Below are 22496 nucleotides of genomic sequence, written 5' to 3' on the forward strand. Positions count from 1 at the left end.
GTAGGAACTATATTTCAGGGTAACCAGACTTTCCCTCTTGAACTGGCACTGTATCACAGAAAAATGGCAGCTAATAATGTAGAAGGAATGACAGAAATTAGAAAGTTGTCACTGATAGCCCTCTAAGAAATTAAAAGATGCAGGCAAGGATTATTAACTGGTGTTAAGACCATTAAATAGGTTTACGGTTGACAGGGAAATAGATATTTACACTGTGCCAAAGTAATAAAACAGTTTATTTTCTAGTAAGAAAGGGGAAAATATAACAGTACAACAATTATCACTTTGCCCAGTGGTCAATCTTACCATGATTAATGGTACTTCAAAGATGCATTTTCCCATGATACAATATGAGATGTATATCATCTGTGATATACCCTAGCCAACGTTAAAATTGCTCCATTAAGCCTCTACCTCTAACTATAAATTTATGGCAAAGAGGAAGTAAAGGAACAAGTTAAACTATACTGCATGGAACCAAGCAGACCAAATCTAGAAGGAGAAACATTCTGCAGGAGAGTAGGTCTGGTCACTTCAACAATTTAGTGTCATGAACAACAGCAAATAAAGATTAAAAAAATTAAGGATCTGTCTTAGAGAGTCAGAGGACATGATCAGATATAATGCAAGGTCCTTAACTGGATTCTGGTTTGGACAAAATTTTTGAATGTGGGCATTAGATAGGATGAAAATTTACTTACACAGAAAGGTAGAGACTAGTAACTGTAACACAAAAAACCCCCCTAAAAGATCCCTCCAAACCAAAAACAAACCCACCCCCAAAACAAAATACACACACAACTTCCCCCCAAGCCCCTAACCCAACCCAGATTATACAACAGCACATACTATGTTATTTTAGTAAAATATACATTATATATGTAAAGAAAACCACTGAAAGATATACAGTAATGTAACAGTGGTATCTGGGTGATACAGGACTATGATGTCTATGTTTGCTCATCTATATTTCTTACTGATACACACATAATCTTACAATAAAAGGTTATTTTAAATTAAAGGCAGGGGAGAACTTGGAAAAAAATTACCAATACTGTCCAACTCTTGAATTTGCAGCAAATGAGAAAACTAAGGCCTAAAGAAAGGAAAGTGCCTTGCTTGAAAGTCACAATACTAAGAACTCAGGTTCCCACCTACCCCCAAACTTTACCTATTGCACTACTCACCTGGCAAAGATACACAAAATACTAGGCAAATGGAGAAGTCTGCAGCATGATTAAAGAGAGGGCAAAGGCCTGGGGCTGGAGCTTGGGAATCATTTTACCTGGACAGATCCAGGCTGTGAGGAACTCTGGCCAGGTCATTAACCAGTCCCTTCTTCAGGAAGAGTCGAATGATGTTGTTCATGCCATTGTGTTGGGTCTTGGCTGTGGCACTGCTGTAGAAGCTGGAGGTGGAGGGGCAGGACTCCATGATAGTACTGATGATACACATCACTGCCTGAAGCCTGGGAGAGAAGTTGGATATCTCTATCATGTGAATATAGCCCATTTTTAGGTCATGTCATCACCAGCTCATTGCAGATAACCCAGATAACCCTCCCTCATTGCAGATAACCCAGATAACCCTCCTGTGCCCTTTATGTTTTATCTAAACAGGTTAAGAACTCACTCCCTGAGTTGGAGGCATTCTTCATTGTCTTTAAACATAATTTAAAAATGTGAAGTTGAATAACATCTTCAACTTCTTGCTTAAAGGCCCTACAAATATAATGAAAAAATCCCTTTGTTTTCTCTAAGGTGCTTACCCACCTCCTCCAAGTGTAATCAGTGCTTTGGGTATTTTGTACCACTAGAACTATCTGAGAGAACCAGACAATGTTCAGTGCCAGTATGACAGAACTCTTGTTCAAGTGCAAGAAATCCCACAGGCCAAGAATGGAGTAAGGGGATGCTACTGGTTATCAGCACTAAGTTAGGTATGGATTTTACCTGGCATGTTTCTCTGTACTCTCAGCCATAGCCAGTGCCCGGCCAAGGGCTGCTTTTACTTCATTCACAAGGGCCACTTGAGCATCTGTGCCACTCCCTGCGGCAGCCAGGCTTGCGAGGAATAGGCGGGCTAGGGCAGGTGTGTCCTTGTCTTCTGCATTCTGGGTATGTGGGAGGAGGTGGTCCAGAACAAAAGCTAGCACACTGCAGTCCTGAAAAATCATTAATCATGACATTTACTCACAAGCACAATTATGCCATACCATTTGTACATCAAGGTCCACATACACAGAACTGATCCTTAAAGTTACCCAGTTAATGATTATTAGGCCTACTTTGTAGATGAGAAAATAAAGGCCTAAAAGTTAAGTGAGTAGCAAATCTAGAGTTTATGCCTCCAAATCCCGTTCATTTCTTACAAGTTTTCACATCTTCCTTAATTTGAGGCCCAAAGAAACATGGCTTGCTTGCATAAAGAACTTAGGTAAATGGTGATGATTCAAATCTTGATTCCTGAGTGCTGTAACCACTCTCATATCTAATTGAACTGTAATGTTTATCGACACCTACAATGCGTCCAGGACCCTGGGCTAGAAACCGGCAGGTGTTGAATGAGAAACACAGAGCATAGTCAAAGATATGGATATGCAGAAATTCTTAACGCAGGGTTACTTAAAATAGCAAAAAGGACCCAATAACAGGGAAGGAAATTAAGTCAGACTTTCCTTTTTCTTTAACAATGATTTCTGCCCTGATAATTCTTCATCTTAGAAAGAAACTTGGTTCTGTTGTCATTCAAGCAGATTTTGGATCAAAATGCACTGGCGATTTTGGAACTAGATAGAGATGATGATGGCTGCACAACACTGAATGTACTAAATGACACCCAACTGTATACCTGAAAGTGCTTAATTTATATAAATTTTACCTTAATTTAAAAAGTGCACTGAAGAATTCCAGGCTCTGGGAAATAATGTGATCTTGTTAAGACATAACTATTAGAAATAAAAATTTCCCAGTAGTGAATAAAATACAAAGTTAAATAGTTTTCTGAAATAAAAGAAAATATCCAAATGGCTAATAAAGACAGGGAAATTGTAATCATATAATGCAATACAAACCCACTAAAATGGCTAAAATGAAAAAAAAAACAGGAAAATTACCAAGCATTGGCAAGGAAGTGAAATAATCTGAACTCCCATATGCTGTGCTAGTGATTACATAAATTGATGCAACTTCTCTGGAAAATTTCTGACACCATTTGCTAAAGCTGAACAGACCAGCAATTTTACTCCTAGGCATAACCACTCAACAGAAATGTTTATATGTGGTCACCAAGACATGTGTTAAGAATGACTGTAGCTACTACTACTTTTAATACTTTCAAAAGGAAAACTACCCAATTGTCTATCAGCATTAGAATGTTAAGAAGATCGTGTTACATTCACACAATGCAATTCTACACAGCAATGAAAATAAACAATTACATATGAAGATGAATCATGCAAACATGTTAAGCAAAAGAAGCCAGACACAAAGCAGTGCAAACTGTAAGATTCCACTTACATAAAGTACAAGACCGATTTATGAACTCAAGATAATGGTGACCTTATGGAACTTTAAAGGGGAGGGGAGAAATGCACAAAGGGATGAGAAGGGTAGCTTTTGTAGTGTGTAATGTTTTATTTGGGTGGTGGTCATCCGAGAAAAATTAACTGACAAATCACTTACAAATTGTGTATTTTTAATGTATTTTAAAAACTTGGATTAAGATAAAAATAGCTTACAAAATGACAGTTGCTTTCATAGACTCTTTGCCGGCAACATTGCTCATATTCCATTCTCACATCCTTTACTGCTTACTAATCATAAAATTACTATGTGACCTCCAAAACAAGGTCCACTTTATGAAAAAACCTCCTTGGGCACTCCTTTTACATATATGTGAACATGATATGGTTTCTTACAGTGCCCTCTCATTTGAAAAATCTAATCTGAAGATAATTCTGCATTAGAACGTAAGAAATACGACTTCATTCTTTCCCAGAGCTCTACTGATGAACATTTAGGCTTTTCTTATATTCTGTTTGTTACCAATATTGCTACCACAGCTGATCTCTTTGCACAGGTGTGAGTACATCTGGAAGATAAATACCAATTTGGTTTATTTAGTTTATTCTCCTGTTCCCTAAGTACCTCTACTTAGGACACACAGATCCTCTCAAATTCCACATTTTCTCTTGGAATCATTTCCTCTTCTAATAAAAGGAATTAAAAAATAAAACAAGAAATATCTCCAAGTCCCTGATTTCACCTTCATCCTCTAAATCCAAATCTTGTTCATCTCTACTTTTAAAACATCTCTTCAACTCATTTTCCCAACTTCACCAAAATTCTGTATTACCTAGATTACTACATCAGAGTCCTAATTGGTCTCTGACTCCGATCTTGCCTTCTGTAGTCTCTATAAGGCAGATCAAGTGATTTTCTACAAAACAAATTAACAAATTGCACCAACTCACTTCCTGCAAATGAGCCTGATGGCTCCACATCATGGAAGAAAAGGCCTAGCTCTTTAATGTGTCTTAAGAGGCCTCTGCCTCTCTCATCATCGGGCTAGCATGCACAGGTTCCCAGTAAAGCATCCAACACATAGCAGGTATCCAAATGATGACAGCATAAAATCTTAAGCAGAAATTAGAATATTACCTCTTTTATCAGCTCAGACTGGCCCACAGTATAGCTGTAGTTGGCAATCAGTGTAGCAATACCAACATAGGATCTCACCAACTCTGCCAGAAGACGAAGAATAGTGGAGGTGGGCATTAAAGGTTTGCTGCCCTTGCCTTTCTGCTTGCCTTCCTCAGAGGCCCGGTCCCCTTCTTTATCTTTCTTCCCATCCCGAGACTCCTCTGGAGTTGAAGCTGTTGAGAAAGAGCCAAACATTGGCTTAATTACATACTGGAATACTGGTGAAATCAAACCTCAGGAGGAAAGAACATCATTTCTTCTCTACTTTAAGGCTACTAGTACAAATTGAATGCCCTCCTCCTACTGCAGTGGAAGAAGACAGCTAAGATGACTCAGGTCTCAGATATGGATATAGTACAACAGAGGGGGCTTTACCCAACTGTTCCCACATATTCCACTATTTCCCTCCTATTATACATTATATTTTCCAGAAATATTGTACTAATAGTTCTCCAAAAACATGCCTTCTATTATACTCTTTTACCTCTTCTTCCCACATGTCTTTGAGGCACATATTTACTTAATCTAGCTCAGCTCAAATGCTGATCTCTTCTATAAATGCTTTCCTGTCTCATCCAGGCATACTGAGATACAATTAAATCATGTGTCCATTATATCTTATTCCAGCATGCCTCCATTCCAGCAGTTATCTTGTAACTGTTGCGGGCTTCCCATACTAGACAAAATTCTTTAAGTGCAGGAACGAGTATGTTTCATTTTGGTGTCTACTATAGTCTGCCACTTAGTGGGTAAAGATGCTTCTCTTGAATGATGTTGCCATCATCCATACTATACACTACATATGAGCAATAAGTTCACCAAAATGAGTTAACAAATATTTTACTAATTATTAGCCTTTAAATTTATCTCCAGGGACTCGTCTGGTATTAAGTACAACATCTCTTAACTTAGATCTCAAAAGATCTTTCCTATTGAGGAGAAGCAGCTCTTGAAAGGTCTCATTAGAATTGCTTCCACATGATATATCTCTAATTCTTGGCAAGTAGTCAATGGGCTCTGTTGAAACTGCTGGAAGGTAAGAATGCACCATGCAAATCTTACAGCTAGAATAGTGTCACTGGCACCAAAGCTCTATAAGCCAGCATGGAAGCTACCAAAAGAAATATACGGGAAGGTTTAAAGAGTAGGAGTAAAGGATGTTACTATAGCTACCACTACTAGGTTAGTGAAGTTACAGTTCCATTAATTTTAGCCTATAGAAACTCTTTATTTACAAAATACTGAGCTCAACCCTGAGAAAGTTCACTTAGACAAGTAAACATGACAATTATGCCTGTATCCTTCTACCTCCTGCCCAGGACACCTAGTTTCTTCAAATTGTCCTCTCAAGAAATAAGAACAAAAGAGGGAGAAAAGTGAACCATTACCTTCTCCTTGGGATGTCCCAGATGTGGAAGTCTCAGTGGAGGCACCATCTGCAGCAAAGACCTGACTCTATGGAAGAAGAAAACTCCTGAGCCATTACTGATTTCAAAGATAGCTGTCCCCAAAAAGCAGGACTCCTTTCCAGGGTACTAGCTGCAAATGTTAACAGATTCTCTTTGGCCCACCTTTTAACCACCTTTCCCCTCTATATACTATAATCTGTGGAAGCCATCATTATGAACAGCGACTGGGAGACTTGGGGGGAAAGGGAATAGGGGAAGATGAGAATGAAAAATGAATTAAAGAAACATTTCCAATCCAAAGAGAAAAAAAATCCCACGGACAACTCAATCTTATCCTCATTGTTAGGCAACAGAAAATTTACAGATATATCAAAAGTAATGCCTTTGAAATTTCCTTGGCATAATCCTAAATACTAAGAACACACAGGTATTGAAAAGGGAGACAAGACAGAAGGCTGGAATTGACTTACATTAATGGAAAAACCTGACTGTGTATCAAAGTCACTGCTCTGACGAGTAAGTGACCGATACTGCTGGTATACATCATCACCCATGTCTTGCAGGAGCTGGCCAACCTCTTGAGTCATACCCCCTGGTTTAGGATCAGATTTGTCTGCTAGAAAAACAAAAACAAAACAAAACTCTTTAAATTGTGCAACGTTAACACCCATTTGGTAGCTTGGTCAATTTTGTTCCAAGTTGCTACAACTGTTAACGTAATAATATTGCTAGGCTTTTATTTAAGAATGAGAAATGTAGTATAAGCAAGAGAGCATGGTCGAAAGCCTCATTCTATCACTAGTTTTAACCACAGGCAATTTACTTAGTCTCCTCACTGTCCTTAGCTATCACTACTAAGCTTAAATGAACATATCTAATATTTTGCCTAGTACAGTGGGAAGTCAGTAAGTAGTTCCTATAGCTATATAACTAATTTTTTTTTTGTTGGAGGGGAGGGCTTATGAGATAGGGTAAAGGTTTTGTGTCTGTAGGAAAAGCAAGGAGCTCTATATGGATTAGAGTGCTGTATGGATAAAAAGTACCAAAGTAAAGACCCAAATTTTCTTGACTTATTAAATGCACTATTCAACAATTTTGGGCAATTCTATGCGACCTATCAACTAAGTATGTCCTGAATAAAATCCAGAAGGATTGGCCTGGATTCCAAGCAATTCTTCATGACTTTTCCAGTACTTAAAAGCAGCACCTTAACTAGGAACAAAGGATTGGGATGGTGGTCCCAAAGGTCAGGAAGCCTAGACACACCTTCTAATATTGTTCCCAGCTCTTTGGGCAACAAAGATGTCTTGTTTCCAAGAGTAAAAGCATTACAGAGACTTCTTGGTATTTTATTTTGAACCTACTTGTAAGATGCTATAATCGCCTTCTTAATCTTTTTTCATTCTGCCCTCTATATGGGATATACTCTCATACAACAGAACTCCAGAACTCTGGCAACCTCCTTATCCTTATCATTCAAGACTTATTTCAGAAATCACTTATTCTAAGAAACTTTCCTACAGGTCCCACCCCACCAGGTCAGGTGCCTTGCTCTAGGACTCACCACTACCTTGTCATCTGTCATACTGTATGACTATTAGTTTCTTCAGAGAAGTGGACTGTGTGTCTAATTCATTTTGATTCCCAGAGCATGGGCAAATAGTTGAGTTCTCACTAAGCCATGATTTGGTTGAAATGACCCAGTCAAAGTGTCCAGCCTTCTCAGGTGGGACAGTTACATACCTTCCTCTGGAGCATGGTATGCGGCCAAGGCATTTAGCATGTCATAGATTACTTCCTTTATAGTATCAGGAATGACAGGCAGAGGTGAGGGCTTCAAAGGAGTTGTCTTCACCAGCTGTACAGCATTAGGGCCTTTAATTCTAAGATTCTCAAATTCGTCATCTGAAGCTAAGCCAAAGTGAAATAGAAAAATCAATGAATAATGAACCAATACCTACATTTGGTTACTGATAAAGATTCAGAAGGGGAGCCACTTCCAAACAATGTTCAAGTAGTCTACTAGAAAATCTGGCTTTTACTTTCCCTAAATCCCACAGGATTTAATACTGGATGTTTATTTTACTAACCTTTGAACTTTTTTGTAGGGTTGTGAGATCTTTTTTTTAAAATAAAAAGTTGGGAGAGAGACTAATTACCTACCTCTAAATACATTTACCTGTACCTCCTAAGATCAAGGATATTTTTTTACATAACCAGAATATCATAGTACCCAAGGTATTTAATATAGATATAATTATATTATCTAGAGTCAGTATTCTAATTTCTTCAAATCACCTTTACCTAGATCCAGAATCCCATTAAGGTTGGTAGTTTTCTCTCAAGTCTCCTTTTACCTAGGAGATCCTTGCATTTTTTCCATTCATGAGATTAATATTTTTGGAAGAGTCTAGGCCAATTCTTTCATGGAATGTATCACAATTTGTATTTATCTAATTGTTTCCTCATAATTATAGGTCAAACATTTTTGGCAAGAATACACTAATGATACTGTGTGCTTCCTACTGCATCACATAAGTCACATGTCCATTTGGCCCTCAAGTATCACTCTTGCCACATCAAGATGAGTTCTTTGAAGGCAAGGACTAGACTGAAATGATTCCTTGGTATCTTTGGCAGGAATTACCACAGGGCAAGGACCAGGGAAGCTCCTGAACTACCTCTGAAGTGACCCACCTGATCGACCAGCCAATGTTCCAATGATTGCCTAAGGAGGTTTCCCAAGTTAAGAGGTCTCCTTACAGAAAATCTCTGGAGTTATACTGAGCCACTGACCTCAATGTCTCAAAGGTCAGGAGATGGTCAAACTCACCAGTTCCTGAGCCCCGAGGGGCTGGAAGGGCTATGCGGATACAGCAGTTGGCCACTTCTGTGAAAATGTCTGGATTGCGGCATGCGGCTGGCCCAAGGACACGAAGGATGTAGTTGATCTCCCGAGAGCCGAGGCTGCCAGATACAACACCAGAGGTAGTGCTACCAGCTCCACTTGTAGCTGCTGAGCGAACAACCTAGTAAAGAGAGGGAGAAGACTGCTGATTAAAGACCACTTTCTAAAACAGAACTGCACTCAAGGAAGAGTTACCAAGGATTAAAATACTAACCAAGCTCTGCCTTAAGACAGTGGATGACAGCCTTTGATCTCTGGGAGAAAGATATACTTGATCTTTTAAGTCCTATCCCTTTCCAATTCAAAAAATGTGGCTTATAAAAAAGTTACAGCATTCACTATACTGGCCCAAGTATTAATTATTAGACCAGATGGCATGTGACCTTTATAGAAATTGGGAGATGTATCTCAATCATTGATTATCCATCCAGATTATGGCTCCCAAATTTAAGTGCCAGTTCCTAGCCTTCCCAAATGCTGTCCCTATTTTAAGCCAGAATTGTTCAAACTTTAAAAACATGTAATTCTGACATTTACTTAATGTATAATAAAACTGAAGGTATGTTTCAAAGTCAATCATCAGTCTTGGATAATGATAGCCACAGGAGATATCAAACTATTTATGGATTGCTTGCTTTGATAAAAAAGGGCTTAGATATCTTCATGCTTTGGTTCTTCTCATAAAATGACTTGTTAATCATGGAAAATACAGGACAGTATAAAGGAAATAACTCCATTGTATTTTCCGCTATCTATTTCTTTGTGAACTACGTTCATAAAGATAAACATCTTTTGGAATCTTAATGTTTTTCTTACCAAATCAGTCATGCTCTTCAGTTTAGTATATTAATCACTATTATCTTGTCTGCCAGGCTGCAATCGTAAAATAACTCCCATTTTTTAAATACAGAAAAGTGTAATTCCACTATTAAAGAATGTGCCATAGTTTACATATTTAGTCATCTGCTGGACATTAGATGTCTAGTTCTTGATATTACAAGCAATTCTACAGTGAACATTCTTGTATATGTACCTTGGCATACGTGACTTTAGTTATCAGATAAATTCTTAGCCATAGAATTTCTAGGTCAAAGGATATCTTAAACTGACAGTACCAAATTGCCCTCCAATGTGGCTGCACCAATTTCCACTCCTACAAAAAGTAAGAGTATGCCTGGTTCTCCACACCCGTACCTGCAATGGATATTATCAAGCATTTACATTTTGCCACTTGATACGTGAAAACTGCCACTGATCTTCCTTTGTTCCCCACACCCCCAAATAAAATTTCCTTTAAGCTCAGAAAGTTTTCTGTCATCCAACAAGAACCTATATTTTTTCTAGCATTTTTTGAAGTTGTATAAGCTTTAACCATTTCAAATATTTTTGCTTTTAAGTCAGCATCCTGTCTGTATATGGTTGTTTCTTCTCTGTTGGGCTGTCTCCTGACCTTGGACAGTGTACATGCTGCCTCTAACAGCACCCCCCTCTTTTGACTTTGCTCATGTTAAGTCAAATCAAACAAGCTGGGTGAAGAACTTTTTGAAGAATGTGAGATGTAAGTTCACATACACATAAAGTGGTACCACCTTTCTGGCAAGCAAGGTAAAAAAATAATTTAAACCTTTTGATCTAATTTCTAAGAATCTATAAGAAAAACAGTCTTAAACATGACAAAGCTCTGCACAAAAACATAAACTGCAACACTACTTATAAATGTGGTAAATAATGTCCCAAGAGAGGAAACTGGAAGTCAAGTCCAGTAACATTCACACGATGAATTGCTGACGAAGAATTAGCAGAGAAAATAATTTGTAAAAGTACTGAGGAGAAAGCCTTACTAGAAAGATGTTAGCCCACAACCCTTCTGCTGATGTCTTAATGTTGATGTTATAAAGGTCTTTACTTTTCTAATTACTTTTATTATTTCTTTTACTGCTTTATATGCTTCCTAAAATGAACATAAAGCTTGTTTTCTCATGTGCACAATGGGTATTTGTAAAGAGCTTATCACAGTCATATACATTACAAAAACTTTACTATAGTTGACCCTTGAACAACGTGTGGGCTAGGGGTACCAATCCTCTATGCCACCAACAATCCACATATAACATAGTTGGCCCTCCATATCCGGAGACTGACCGCACGGATTCAACCGTGGATTGTGTAGTACTGTTGATTATTGGAAAAAAATCCGTGTATAAGTGCATCTGTGCAATTCAAAGCTGTGCTGTTCAAGGGTCAAGTCAACTATACTTTTACAACCCCAAACACAATGCTTGGAAAATAGGCTCTTGGGTGAACATATGACAAGTATTCTTATAAGGGAATAATCTTTAAGACATGAATTTGGTGGAAAGTATTCCAGTGCTTAATTAACAATGTTTGGTTCAAGAAACCTATATGGCTAGAGAGGGCTTTCTAGATAAGAGCTATCACTGTAGTAAATTTAAGGGTAGCAAATGTATTTTCTAGTACCTTTAAAATGTCACTCAATAGGATTATCTACCATACCTAAGCAAACACCTGAGCACACAGCTGGAAAATTTTGCTGGGCAGAGCATATCATCTGTAATACCTGGTTATATACCTGACGATGAACCAGAAGTCTATCTGTTCTGAGACCAAGGAGAACAAAGTATGATACAAAGCTAAACCAGCATTGGACACCAAAAAGACTCACCTTTTCCATGGTATGACGGAGGGTGCAGGGGTCCTCAATAATGTGTCTTAAGAGAAGGGTGACCAGGGGAGTAAACCCATTGAAGCCTGAACTCTGGGTCAAATTCAAGATCATGCGGGTACTCTTCAGCTCTGCAAACATCATGGCATATTTGTGGTCTCGGGTGAGCCTCAGGCAGAGGCGAAGGGTGGCATGCAAAGTGTCTGGGTCCACAGGGACTCCTAGCATGCTCACACAGGCCCGGATTAAAACAGTCACCATATCCTCTGTCAGCCCCTGGATCAGGATCTCCCCAATTTTTGTTTCTTCCAGGCTTGTCTCCTTTTCAGTATCTGTAATCTCTAGGGTCAAGGGGGTATCTACAAATGGGAAAGTAAGAGTTCAGACAGTTTAACCTGACATTTACTTCCATCCTCTCCCTCCTAAGTAACCAGTCAAGCACTTGTGTCTTATTAAGAGAAACATATCAAATACCAATTCTAAGATCAGATGAAAAGGTGTATAAAAAGGAAGACTGTATATCTTTCAGTTACCAAGTAATCTGATGGATAAGAAATCGCTCATGATGAAATTGTCCAGAATTTAAGCCCTAAGGTCACACTAACTTTATGTGAGACACTCCTTGAAAAATTCAAAACTAAAAGTCCATACCACTGGCTTTATTTTCTTTACGTTTGATATCCATTTCTTTGCTTTCTTCCAGTGTCTTCTCTAGTTCCTGTCCATTGCTGTTTTTAGAGTTTTTATTCAGCCGTGGTACCCTCAGGAGTGTCAGCATCACAGGACGCCGGTTCCCTGTTTCCTCATTAACCTAGGAATTCAAGCAGACAAAAACATGTCTACCAAAAAAATGACTATAAGGGGGTGGGGGTGGTGTTGGAACTCCCTGGAGAAATAGTGTAATAGGAAGGAACCCTGGCAATTTATCCCATCTCTATCACTCACAGAGAGAAAGCCTGAAGGTCCTCGTAAGGAAAATGGTATACACAAAGCCCCGTAACAAATTATAAACTTTCCAAAAAAGCAGACACCATCACCAACCACTCCCTAATCCTTGAATGAACACTTCAAATCACTTCTGGGTGGGACAGTATCAAATTGCTAGACTCACAGCCTAACTAATGACTTTAGAGGAAGACTCAGTTCTCTGAAAACTATACCCTACTTAGTGGTAATATTGTCCTTATAACACATCTCAGGACTGCTGGTTCAGGAAGAAGCATATGGAAAAGCATACCTAGCACTTTCCCCTCTTTTCAATCAAGTTTATAGCATCGAGTGAGCATGTACCTGAACCATTGTTGTGAACTGGACAGTGTATCTCCTTCGACCTGCAGTGAAACGCACACTTGTCTCTCCAGATTTCCATGCAGAATCAATAGTGCTGTTGTTGCTTGCACTATAACTACACCAACGCCCAGAGCGGTCATCAAACCAGCGCCAGTTGTTGTTGTTGGACTGTAGGTACTAAATATAAGAGCACAAAGTTTCTATTTCCTACAAGGTTGACTGTCAGAAGTAATAGTAACTTCATCAATGTTCACTGCTAAAGCTAATCTAAGAAAAAGAATATACTGGATATTTAACATATTTTGAAAACCAAGAGGAGTTTTCATATACGTTAATCCTCACATTCCTGAGCCTCTCTCCATAGGCACAAAACCCTCTATACACAAAATCCTTATTCTGTGATTCTCTGCTTTCCTTTTGTTTCCACTGTCTTCCACAAAAGGTAAATGTTATTTTAGATATTCTGGAACAAAATCTCTATTTCTGAGAAGGTACTGAGATGATGTAGTATTTATCATTTTTGTGTAAGGAGCACGTGAGTTTTGAGGAATTGTTGCACACTCAGTCCTTCACATAATAGAAGAGCCACTCCTCCTCTGGAGACAGCACACTTTTTTAACATTTACTTCTAGCCTAAGTTTTTGGGCCCTTTAGTAAGCAGCTCCATAAAAAAAAATTCTGATTCCCCATTCAGAAGAGAAATCTAGCCATCAAGATCCCTCAAGAAGATTTATGCCCTGATAAGAAAGCTTTATATTTTTTACGACTATCCTGCATTCTCTTCTGGTCTATTCTTGCCTCAAGAAACTAAGCAGTTCTGCCCACCATATACACCATAATATGTACCTTAGTCATTTGGGCTCTCCTTTTTGAGGAGATGGCTGTCTTTTCATAGAAATCAATCAAGAGCAACACTGGGGTGATCCACCTAAAAAAGGAGAAATGATTTACTCTGAGCAACCTCACAATTTTTAATTTACAAAAAATATCCAAGATTTGTCCCATATATTCCCCAGAAAAGTGCCTGATTCAAGCCTTAAGCCTGAGGGTCCAAGTCCCAGGGCAATAGAAATGAAACCAGGAGAGATACAGGGTCACTTACTTTGGTGTCTGGACCTCCTTTTGTTCCTTGGCGGCCTGTAGGCAGGGCTGAACCACTTCCAAGAGTTTGATTAGGACATTAAGGATGCCACTAGATTCAACCACCCAAGCACAAGGTAGCTTCAACTCCTGATTGATAAATCAAAGAAAAAAAAAGCAAATATCAACTTCTGCTCAGTATCAAGAATTAGCATGGTACAGAACATAAGAGTGAATGCTATCAGCAGTGGTTGAATTCAAATTCTACTTCCACCACTTAGCCAGCAGTGTGATCTGAGATGAGTTATTTAAATTCTCTAGGCCTTGGTTTCCTTATGGGTGAAAGGGAATAATAATTTCTACCTCCAGGGGAAGTGTGATATATAGTGCCCAACACCGTGCCTTGTACATTAGTATGTGCTTGATATGGGAACTGTTATCAGTAACATTAATGCCATTAAGAACTGTCATCTAGGCTAGTTGAAAAGCTTCTGATTTATAGAGAACTTTATTTAATCTTCCAAGGAAGATAGAATAATTAAACACAGCAACACAGTTAATGGTTCCCCTTGTAGAGGATATATAAAGTGTTATTTATTTAACAGAAAATCACTGGAAGTAATTTAAATGTCCAACAATAGGTAATTAAACTAGGAAATGTCCAAAAAATGGAGTAATATATATACGACATGGAGAAGTATTTATAATATGATACTGAGAGAAAATTTGAGCACAAAACTTTCTAAATAGTCTGATCCCAACTGGTTAAATGCATAGAAAAAAGACTAGAAGAAAGTGTAAGACTGTTGTTTGTGATAAAAAGGGGTGGAGCCTCATGAGTGATTTTCTCTTTATATTATATTGTTACTGGGGACCCTCAGCATTCGGTACTTTGCAACCTTTCCCACAAGTATCTATTCACAAGTGTTATAATAACAATTGGCATTTCCATTACAAAGGAAAGCCCCAAGACTGCAGACACATAAATTTGACACATATAATGGACTTAACTCTTGAGTTTCTATAAAGGGTTTATTCCATTAAATCCAGGTTTTATCATTAAACATGATAAGCTACAGACGAGTCACTTGTTCAAGGTCAAAAGCCTCCTAATTCCTATGTTGGCTGGAAAAAGAACATGTCCTGGCCAAACCACACTTCACCTCAAATAATCTGCTGACTGTCCAGGTAGGAAGAGTCAGATTCTACCTGATACCTATTATCTAATTTCCACATCTTACCCTACCTACCCTTTGGCTGCTAGTTAGGTTTCCTCAGAAAAGCCAAAAGTATTCCACAACTTAATTGTAATAGTCACTCTAAATACCTTCTTTTAATGACCACTCCCCAATTCTCTAAGAACCAATTCAATTAACTAACACTTGTTCTGAGAAGTCCTTCTTTCATCATCCAGAAGTGATGCACATTGCCCTCCCTGAATTTAGATAAAATTATTTATACCATTCATGTGGCATAGAATGCTGAATTTTGTACTTCATTATGTGTGTTACAACCTATCATGCCTTACATTTCTATCTTCTTCAGTGTCTCAAGTGGTAGGTATTTGATGATTCTCTGATGAATGAATCACAGGGACCAAAAAGTTTAAAGCTTACCTCAAAAAGCAGGGTTAAAAGCAAGATTCTAGTAGCCAAATTGGAGGCCTGGGGCAGGGTGGCCATCTGACTGATCCACTCTGACACAGTTTTTGTGTCGCTTGTTGTCAGGGGAAGAGCGGCTTTGATCAATACATCAGCAGCCTCCCATACCTAGAAAAGCAGAGAAGTGGCCAAGTCAAGTAACTATAGATAGAGTATGATGAAGTTTGTCAAAACATTCTCAACCTTGTAAAATACTTCCTCCACCTCCAACACATTTGCTGAAGGAGGGTGGGCAAATAGTAACATATTTACTATAGGGATTTAGTGTCTGTATTAAAAGATGATGTATGCTACTAAAGGAGCACCTCTAAAAATTATTTTCTTATGCTAGATTACAAGAAACCTAAATTCTAAGTTAAAGGAAATGAGTATCTAAAAAATTCCTGGTGCATATAAGTCAACTCCACAAAGGTTCTACCAACTTACAATGTTTCACTATACCCACCCCAGAATTATCATTAAAAACAAAAATCCAGAATGTCAGAAACATTGGTCTTGTGTTAGTACGCATGTTAAGAATTTCTTGTAATGAATTTTATATAATTGCTCTTTTCTATTAAGGTTTTCATTTTCTTAAAATCACTTCTATAAGCTTTTAATATAGATGAAAGATAACTAAACTTTAGTCATATCTTGTGAAAAAATGGTTTATCCAGTTTGCCTTTCACTTTTGTGGTATTTCCATACACTAGTTATATTTACATACATCACTTTTTGATTTTTTTCCTCTGTCTCTCAACTTGAATAAATATATAAAACAAGACTCCAATGAGTTAAATACATAAATCAAAAAAATAAAATAGTAAAGGAAACGCAACCAAAATGTTAACTGCCTGTTTGTGTGGGAATTTAAGGTAATTTTTTTTATTCTACTTCACCAATTGGCATACATTAATTTCATGAGGAAAAACACTGCTTAAAAAAAATGACAAACATCAGGTCACAACTACTCATCAGGATGGGGACTCATTTGTCTAAGCAGTTGTTACGTAGGAGAAGAGGGAAAAACATTTATTGTTAGTCCAGGGATCCTAATTTGGCTCAAGAGTGAGACACATTTTGGACATTTTAGATGAATCTAAGAAGAGATGCCTAGAAAAAGAGAGTTTTGATTTTTTCCTTTCGAAGACAGTTTCTTTGGAAAGTAGTTAATTCATGTTTTGTAGGAAACACTCAAGAAAGAGCTAGATTACTAGAGAATGAATAGAAAATTCTATGAGTTCCATAGAATTCAAAGAATATATCTATATCAGATAAAAATGCAAAAATACTGATTTTTTTTCTTTTTCTTTTTCTAGAAATCAAGCTTTGATAAATGGCAGGAAAACCACTTTACGTACTCTCCTCTTCTGGCCCCTGGAGAACTTACCTGATTGACTACTTGCTTCAGAATCATGTCTCGATAGTCTGCTCCATTACGTTTGATTGCTGTCATGATCAGATCACAGACCCGGTACACCGTGTCCGGCAGCTCATCAAGAAGGTGGAAGCAGCCTGGCAACATGGTATCTGTGAAAGTGTGGAGCTCATCTTGCTCCAATGGATCAGCATCTTGGAACTTCTCTAGACATTTAGCCTCTTCCTCTTCCTGCTTTTCCCGAGCTTTCCGTTCCTCCTCCTCCTTTCGGCAAGCAACTTCCTGGAGGCAGGGAAGGGAAGAGTGATAGCATATGGAAAAGTTGAAGAAAGAAAGTGAGAAGACTAAGAATGTATTCGCCCTACCATATGAATATTCTCTACCTTCTCAAGCAGGTGATACATTTATCAATGCATGGCAATGAGTATGAGGACAGCCACACAGGGAAAGCAAAAGGGAAGGTCACCTCCACTCCTCAAAGCATTGCCAATTTATCTGCAGCATCCTACATCACCTCCCACAAAATCATTTATGGACAATGTCCTGCATTCTCTGCAGTATGGTAAACTGAAGTAATTACTGTCTAGGACTATACAGCCAAATTTGGCCTAAAGGGTACTACCAAGTACATTTTGGGCCTTTACCTGACAATAAATACTAATGCTTTATCTGTCTCACTCATAGCTTCAGGCCAATACAATGTAGATTAGGGATTGGCAATGTTAGGATGAATGAGTACTCCCATGTCTTTTTTTAGACTTTTAAACTTCATCAGTTATTTTGTAGTAGTAGAATGTTCATAGAAATACTAAGATTAATGTGTGAAACCTTCTTGGATGCCCTGTTTCATACTTACCTCAGGTGACTCTGCCCTCTGATCCATTGGGATATCCTGTCCCAGAGACATGGCAATTGCTCTCATCATCTGGTCCTCTTCGGACATACTAAGATCCTACAGAGAAACAACAGAAAATCCAGCAACTGCACACACCCTAACTCATAAGGAATAAGACATCCTGTGCTCAAGCTTTAGAGAAGAGAAGGGGGTTCTAAAATGCTGCTCTCTGGAATCAAACTCAATTAGGCTTACCCAGTCACGAGAATAAAAGGGAAAAAACCTAATGAAATTCAGTATATGAAGGGAGCTTCAATGTGGCCATCTATTCTGCATCTCAGAAAAGAGAGCCTCTCCTATTACTTTCTGGCTATGGATAATTTAAAAGTTCTTCTGCAAAGTCCAGTAATTTGCATGGCTGGGAGACAGGAAGCTTCTGCTCCTTATATTCTAGAGCTATGAGAGTTAGCACATAAAGAAAATACTGGCGTGGAGAAGTAAAGCATATCAGCAGTTCTGAGGGGATTAGAGCTCTGAGACAACTCACCCGAACAACTCCTCCCATGATCGGGGGAGGGTGGGTTAGAAGGTACTCTGTGGCCTGCTCCATGGTGCTGGTGTTCAACAAGGCCTCCATGGCATGTTCCCTTGTGAAGCCCATGTCCATGAGCTATAAAAAGAACGCAGGATCTCAGAACCATGGTAAAAGAGAAATCCAAACACATTTAGAAAGAAAGGAATCCTTTTAAGATGGAAGCAAGTCTTCCTAACTTCACGTGAACTGAGAGCATTTGTAAAGCTAAGGCAGTTAGGTAACACAAATGATCCTTTCTGCTTGGGGCTTCCATATCATTCCAACAGAGCTACACATTGAGGCAGGGAGCCAAGGTGATTCTCAATTCTAACCTTTAAGAAAATTCAGCTAGATGGTGAGTATCATTAACAAGATTATTCTAATTCAAAGATAGGTTCACAAAGAGAAGAAAAAATTGGCCCCACTTTTCTGAGACAAGCTAGCAACAGAACAAGACCCTGAAAAACCAACCCAGGAAACTTACAACCAGGAAATAATCATTAGATACACAGAAAGATCTGTACAAAAAGAAACTATACATCACAGCTTTACGACATCAAATAAGATCAACATATCCAGCAGTAAAAGAATGACTAAGAAGTAAAAAAAGATCCATTTCTTAATGACAACAGTGTACATCTACATACTATATGATGTCAACTATGTAACAATTAGGCTTAGAACTAAGTGATGAAAAGAAGACACAATTATCTTGTGTGGTGACATTATGAATGTCTTTAAAACTATTTTGATGTATCTCTAAATTTTCTTAAAGTGAGCATTTTTAATTGTTATAATAAAAAACGTGGCATGTATATATAGAAGACACATTTGAACTGGACTCTAGATATAAAGAGAACACACATACATACACACAAATTCCCACATGAATATGCTAAATGCTGAGATTGAAATGTCAGTATCATAAGTGCTCCCCCCACCTCTAGCTTTCAATTTATTTTTATTAAAATGAAGAAAAAAGTTTTGTAGGTAAGGCTTCAGAAAGCTCTTGTTGGAAAACAAATCTGGGTCACAACAGACCTTTTCACAGATTAATCAGAAAGTAGATGAGGACAGTTTGCCTCCAAAGAACATGGCAGCTGCAGCCTACTGAGAATACTGTAAAAGAGTTCCAATACTAAATAACATGCTTGGGAGGACACAAATATTTTACCTATTAGGAGTATTGGGACTACATTCCAACTTTCTCAGAAGAAAAAAGAAACACTAAAAGAGGAAGCAAATTTGAACCTATCCCCTAACAGGACCAGGCACTTAGAAAACCCACAAGCATTGCACTCCATCAGGTGTGAAGTCTGGGCCCTGGAGTGTGAGGCCAGCACCCCACCTGTTGTAGTTGTTGCTGGTTGACTTGAGGTTCCCGGCGGGAGCCACCTTCCTCTTGCCCTGTATCCTCTTCTCCTCGAGAACCCTCCTTCTCTTTGCTCAGTCTCTCTCGAATCACAGGTTCTCCTCGGAGGATGTGGCACAGAATGGCCAGCATGGACTCAGCCATTCGCCCGCCATACACCTTCAAGGGTTTCCGGTTCCACAAGTTCTTGATGCAAGTAAAGGCTGCCTGCAAGTCATTTGAAAAGCTGTGTGAAGATCATTTTGTCTCAATTCAAAGCCCCAGGAAGAATAAGTCAAAGACCTATAAGATGGTCCTTCCACAATCAGCCAGTGCCAGTACTAAGAGGGCCCAAGGAAGCAAAAAGAAGGGGCATTTAACCCAATGTGAAGCACCAATCTGAAGCTTACAGTCCAAGTGTTTACAATACAGAAAATTATCAAGCGGCCTCTCTATCCTCTTCTGTAAGCCAGCCCTATCTGGGAGTAGGATCCAGTGGTTCTCCAACAATCAAGTTATTTCACTAAGGAGGACAAAACAGAGTAGAATCTACCTAGTTGGCATGAGAAATTCCTCTTGGTTTCAGAATGCTGAATACTCACTTTCTGAGTTACCACAAGGAAGCGGAGAGCACTGAATTGTGGAAAGTTCTGAACACCTCCAGGTAATTTGGCAGGCAGTGAATGTGGAGATTCAAGCACCGTGGTGGGATTCACCATCTTCTCCACCAGCATTAGCCAGGCATCTAAGAATTCTCCTGTGCCATCAGGTAAGTCTGAATGTTCTAATCCCTCAGCAACAGGAACTTTGCCTCCCATGGATAGGGCCCAATTGAAAGTTCTAAATTCAAATAAGAGAAAGTATCAAGACAGAATATTAGTATTTTAGACTAGGGAAGTGGTGAGAGAAAGGTTCCCAGTCCCTTAGAGCTACAGTTCCAATCTGTCCAACACTTACTGACATTATCTTTTATTTGGGTTTTTATTCCAGCTTTACTGATATATTATTGACATACAACATATGTAAGTTTAAAATGTACAAAGTGATAATTTGTTACACATATATGTGGCAAATTCCCACCTCTAGATTTACTTCTGAAAGTTAAAACAAAAAAAACCCAAAGTGAAACTTAGCTTAGAATCTTCTGACCAAAAGAAGCAGAAAAATTATCATATTTAGAGAAATAGTAGAAAAGGACAAGTCCATTAGGAAAATATGTACCAGGCAATGAAACCAAATGAGGAAAAGTAGAGACCCTTACAAACACCTCCAGGACAGGCTTAATCCCACCCTTCAAGGAAGATGGAGATAAATATGGTTAGTTCCCAGAACATGAAAGGGTACACTCAATGGCTGTCTCTATGTATCCCACCGTCATAGGATAAGTGACTTAGAAAATTGTGAGCTGCTAAGGCACAGAGAAAAGACCAAACTCCAAGCAACATGATCCTTACTCAAAAAGGGCATTGTGGCCTCCAGAGCAGAGAAATTTCTGCAGCATGAGGTGGTAGGGATACTTCCTCTCATCAAACAGCATTGGGGATGTAAAACCAACTGAACAGATGAAGAATGTCAGCCTGAAAGATGGAAAAAGCAAAATTTAAACTTCTCTGAGGCAGACACAGAAGCAATGGGAAATTCAAGTAGAAGCCACGAGGAAAATTTACAGTTGCACTGAAGTGACTGATTGGAATGCAGGTGGGTGACTAGTCTGTTTGGTTATTAAAATTTCTAAGGCAAAAAAGGTGACAATTTCCACTAAAACATTATAGGAATGCAATTTGATTACAAATGCTTTTAAAATCTGTTTTAGACTAGGTAGAACCAAAACAAGTATCTTAAACTGTATTTGGGGTATCCATCTAGAGTAAACAACGGACCTCCAAGTCTTCTAATTCAGTGGCTCACTTTCCATTTAAGCAGAGAAGGAACCATTAGATTCTGCATCTCAAGGAGCTCACCTGAAGCGAGGAGTAGGTGTATATGGTGGAGGCTGCCAAGATAAGCCCTTTGTGAGGAGTTTAGTGAGGGCTGAGGCTGTTGATCGAGCAGCAGGTGTTGGTGCTGTGGTGGTACTAGCAGCATGATGGCTCCTTCTCTGGCGGACAGGAGACCCCACACAGAGTTTAACAAGTAGTCCAAATAGCTCAGCAAGTGCTCGGCCTAATCTGGAGGAAGCTGGAACACAAAAGTCAGAACAAGGTTGTACAGTATTTTCAGAATGGTTTCATTATAACAGACACATTACCATTAATACATGTTTATGACTGACTACTCCCTCTTACATAACACCTATGAAACACCTTGTTTCTACATATGATAATCTAAAAAGGAAGTTCTACAGGAAATAAATGCCTCTTTTGAAAGCAGGAGACAGGGAATTATGTTGGCACTCAATATATAACAAATGTGAAAGACAAACAAAGTAAGCACTCATAATGTTAGAGGAGGTATAAATGGAAACCACCTTTGTAGAAAGCAATACATAATATAAACTAGTTAGTAAATGATACACCTATGTGTTCAATTATGAAGTCACTTAAAATGCTTACAAAGAACTTTAAAAATGGCAAAAACGTTAACAACTTAGATCAGAAAAAGAAAATCATATATATATACTTATATCTGATTGCAACATTAAATGT

At 38.5% G+C, this 22496-nt stretch overlaps 1 protein-coding gene across 3 annotated transcripts in view; it reads right to left on the reverse strand.

Annotated features, from left to right (window-relative positions):
• HUWE1 (HECT, UBA and WWE domain containing E3 ubiquitin protein ligase 1) overlaps positions 1-22496 on the reverse strand; it is a 138462-nt gene that overhangs the window by 28552 nt on the left and 87414 nt on the right. For all 3 annotated transcript variants that reach the window (XM_031671118.2, XM_031671111.2, XM_072956710.1), the window contains 20 exons: positions 21813-22029; positions 21306-21428; positions 20454-20691; positions 19849-20079; positions 18474-18596; positions 17948-18043; positions 17104-17373; positions 15690-15842; positions 14096-14223; positions 13840-13921; positions 12994-13170; positions 12355-12514; positions 11704-12062; positions 8946-9141; positions 7856-8023; positions 6583-6728; positions 6092-6158; positions 4662-4876; positions 1953-2164; positions 1286-1468 (listed from right to left, as the gene is read on the reverse strand). In XM_031671118.2, coding sequence (XP_031526978.1) covers positions 1286-1468; positions 1953-2164; positions 4662-4876; positions 6092-6158; positions 6583-6728; positions 7856-8023; positions 8946-9141; positions 11704-12062; positions 12355-12514; positions 12994-13170; positions 13840-13921; positions 14096-14223; positions 15690-15842; positions 17104-17373; positions 17948-18043; positions 18474-18596; positions 19849-20079; positions 20454-20691; positions 21306-21428; positions 21813-22029 — 3544 coding nt within the window. The remainder of the gene's footprint in view (positions 1-1285; positions 1469-1952; positions 2165-4661; positions 4877-6091; positions 6159-6582; positions 6729-7855; positions 8024-8945; positions 9142-11703; positions 12063-12354; positions 12515-12993; positions 13171-13839; positions 13922-14095; positions 14224-15689; positions 15843-17103; positions 17374-17947; positions 18044-18473; positions 18597-19848; positions 20080-20453; positions 20692-21305; positions 21429-21812; positions 22030-22496) is intronic.

Source organism: Vicugna pacos, chromosome X (genome assembly GCF_048564905.1).
Source record: "Vicugna pacos chromosome X, VicPac4, whole genome shotgun sequence".
Classification (NCBI taxonomy): domain Eukaryota; kingdom Metazoa; phylum Chordata; class Mammalia; order Artiodactyla; family Camelidae; genus Vicugna; species Vicugna pacos.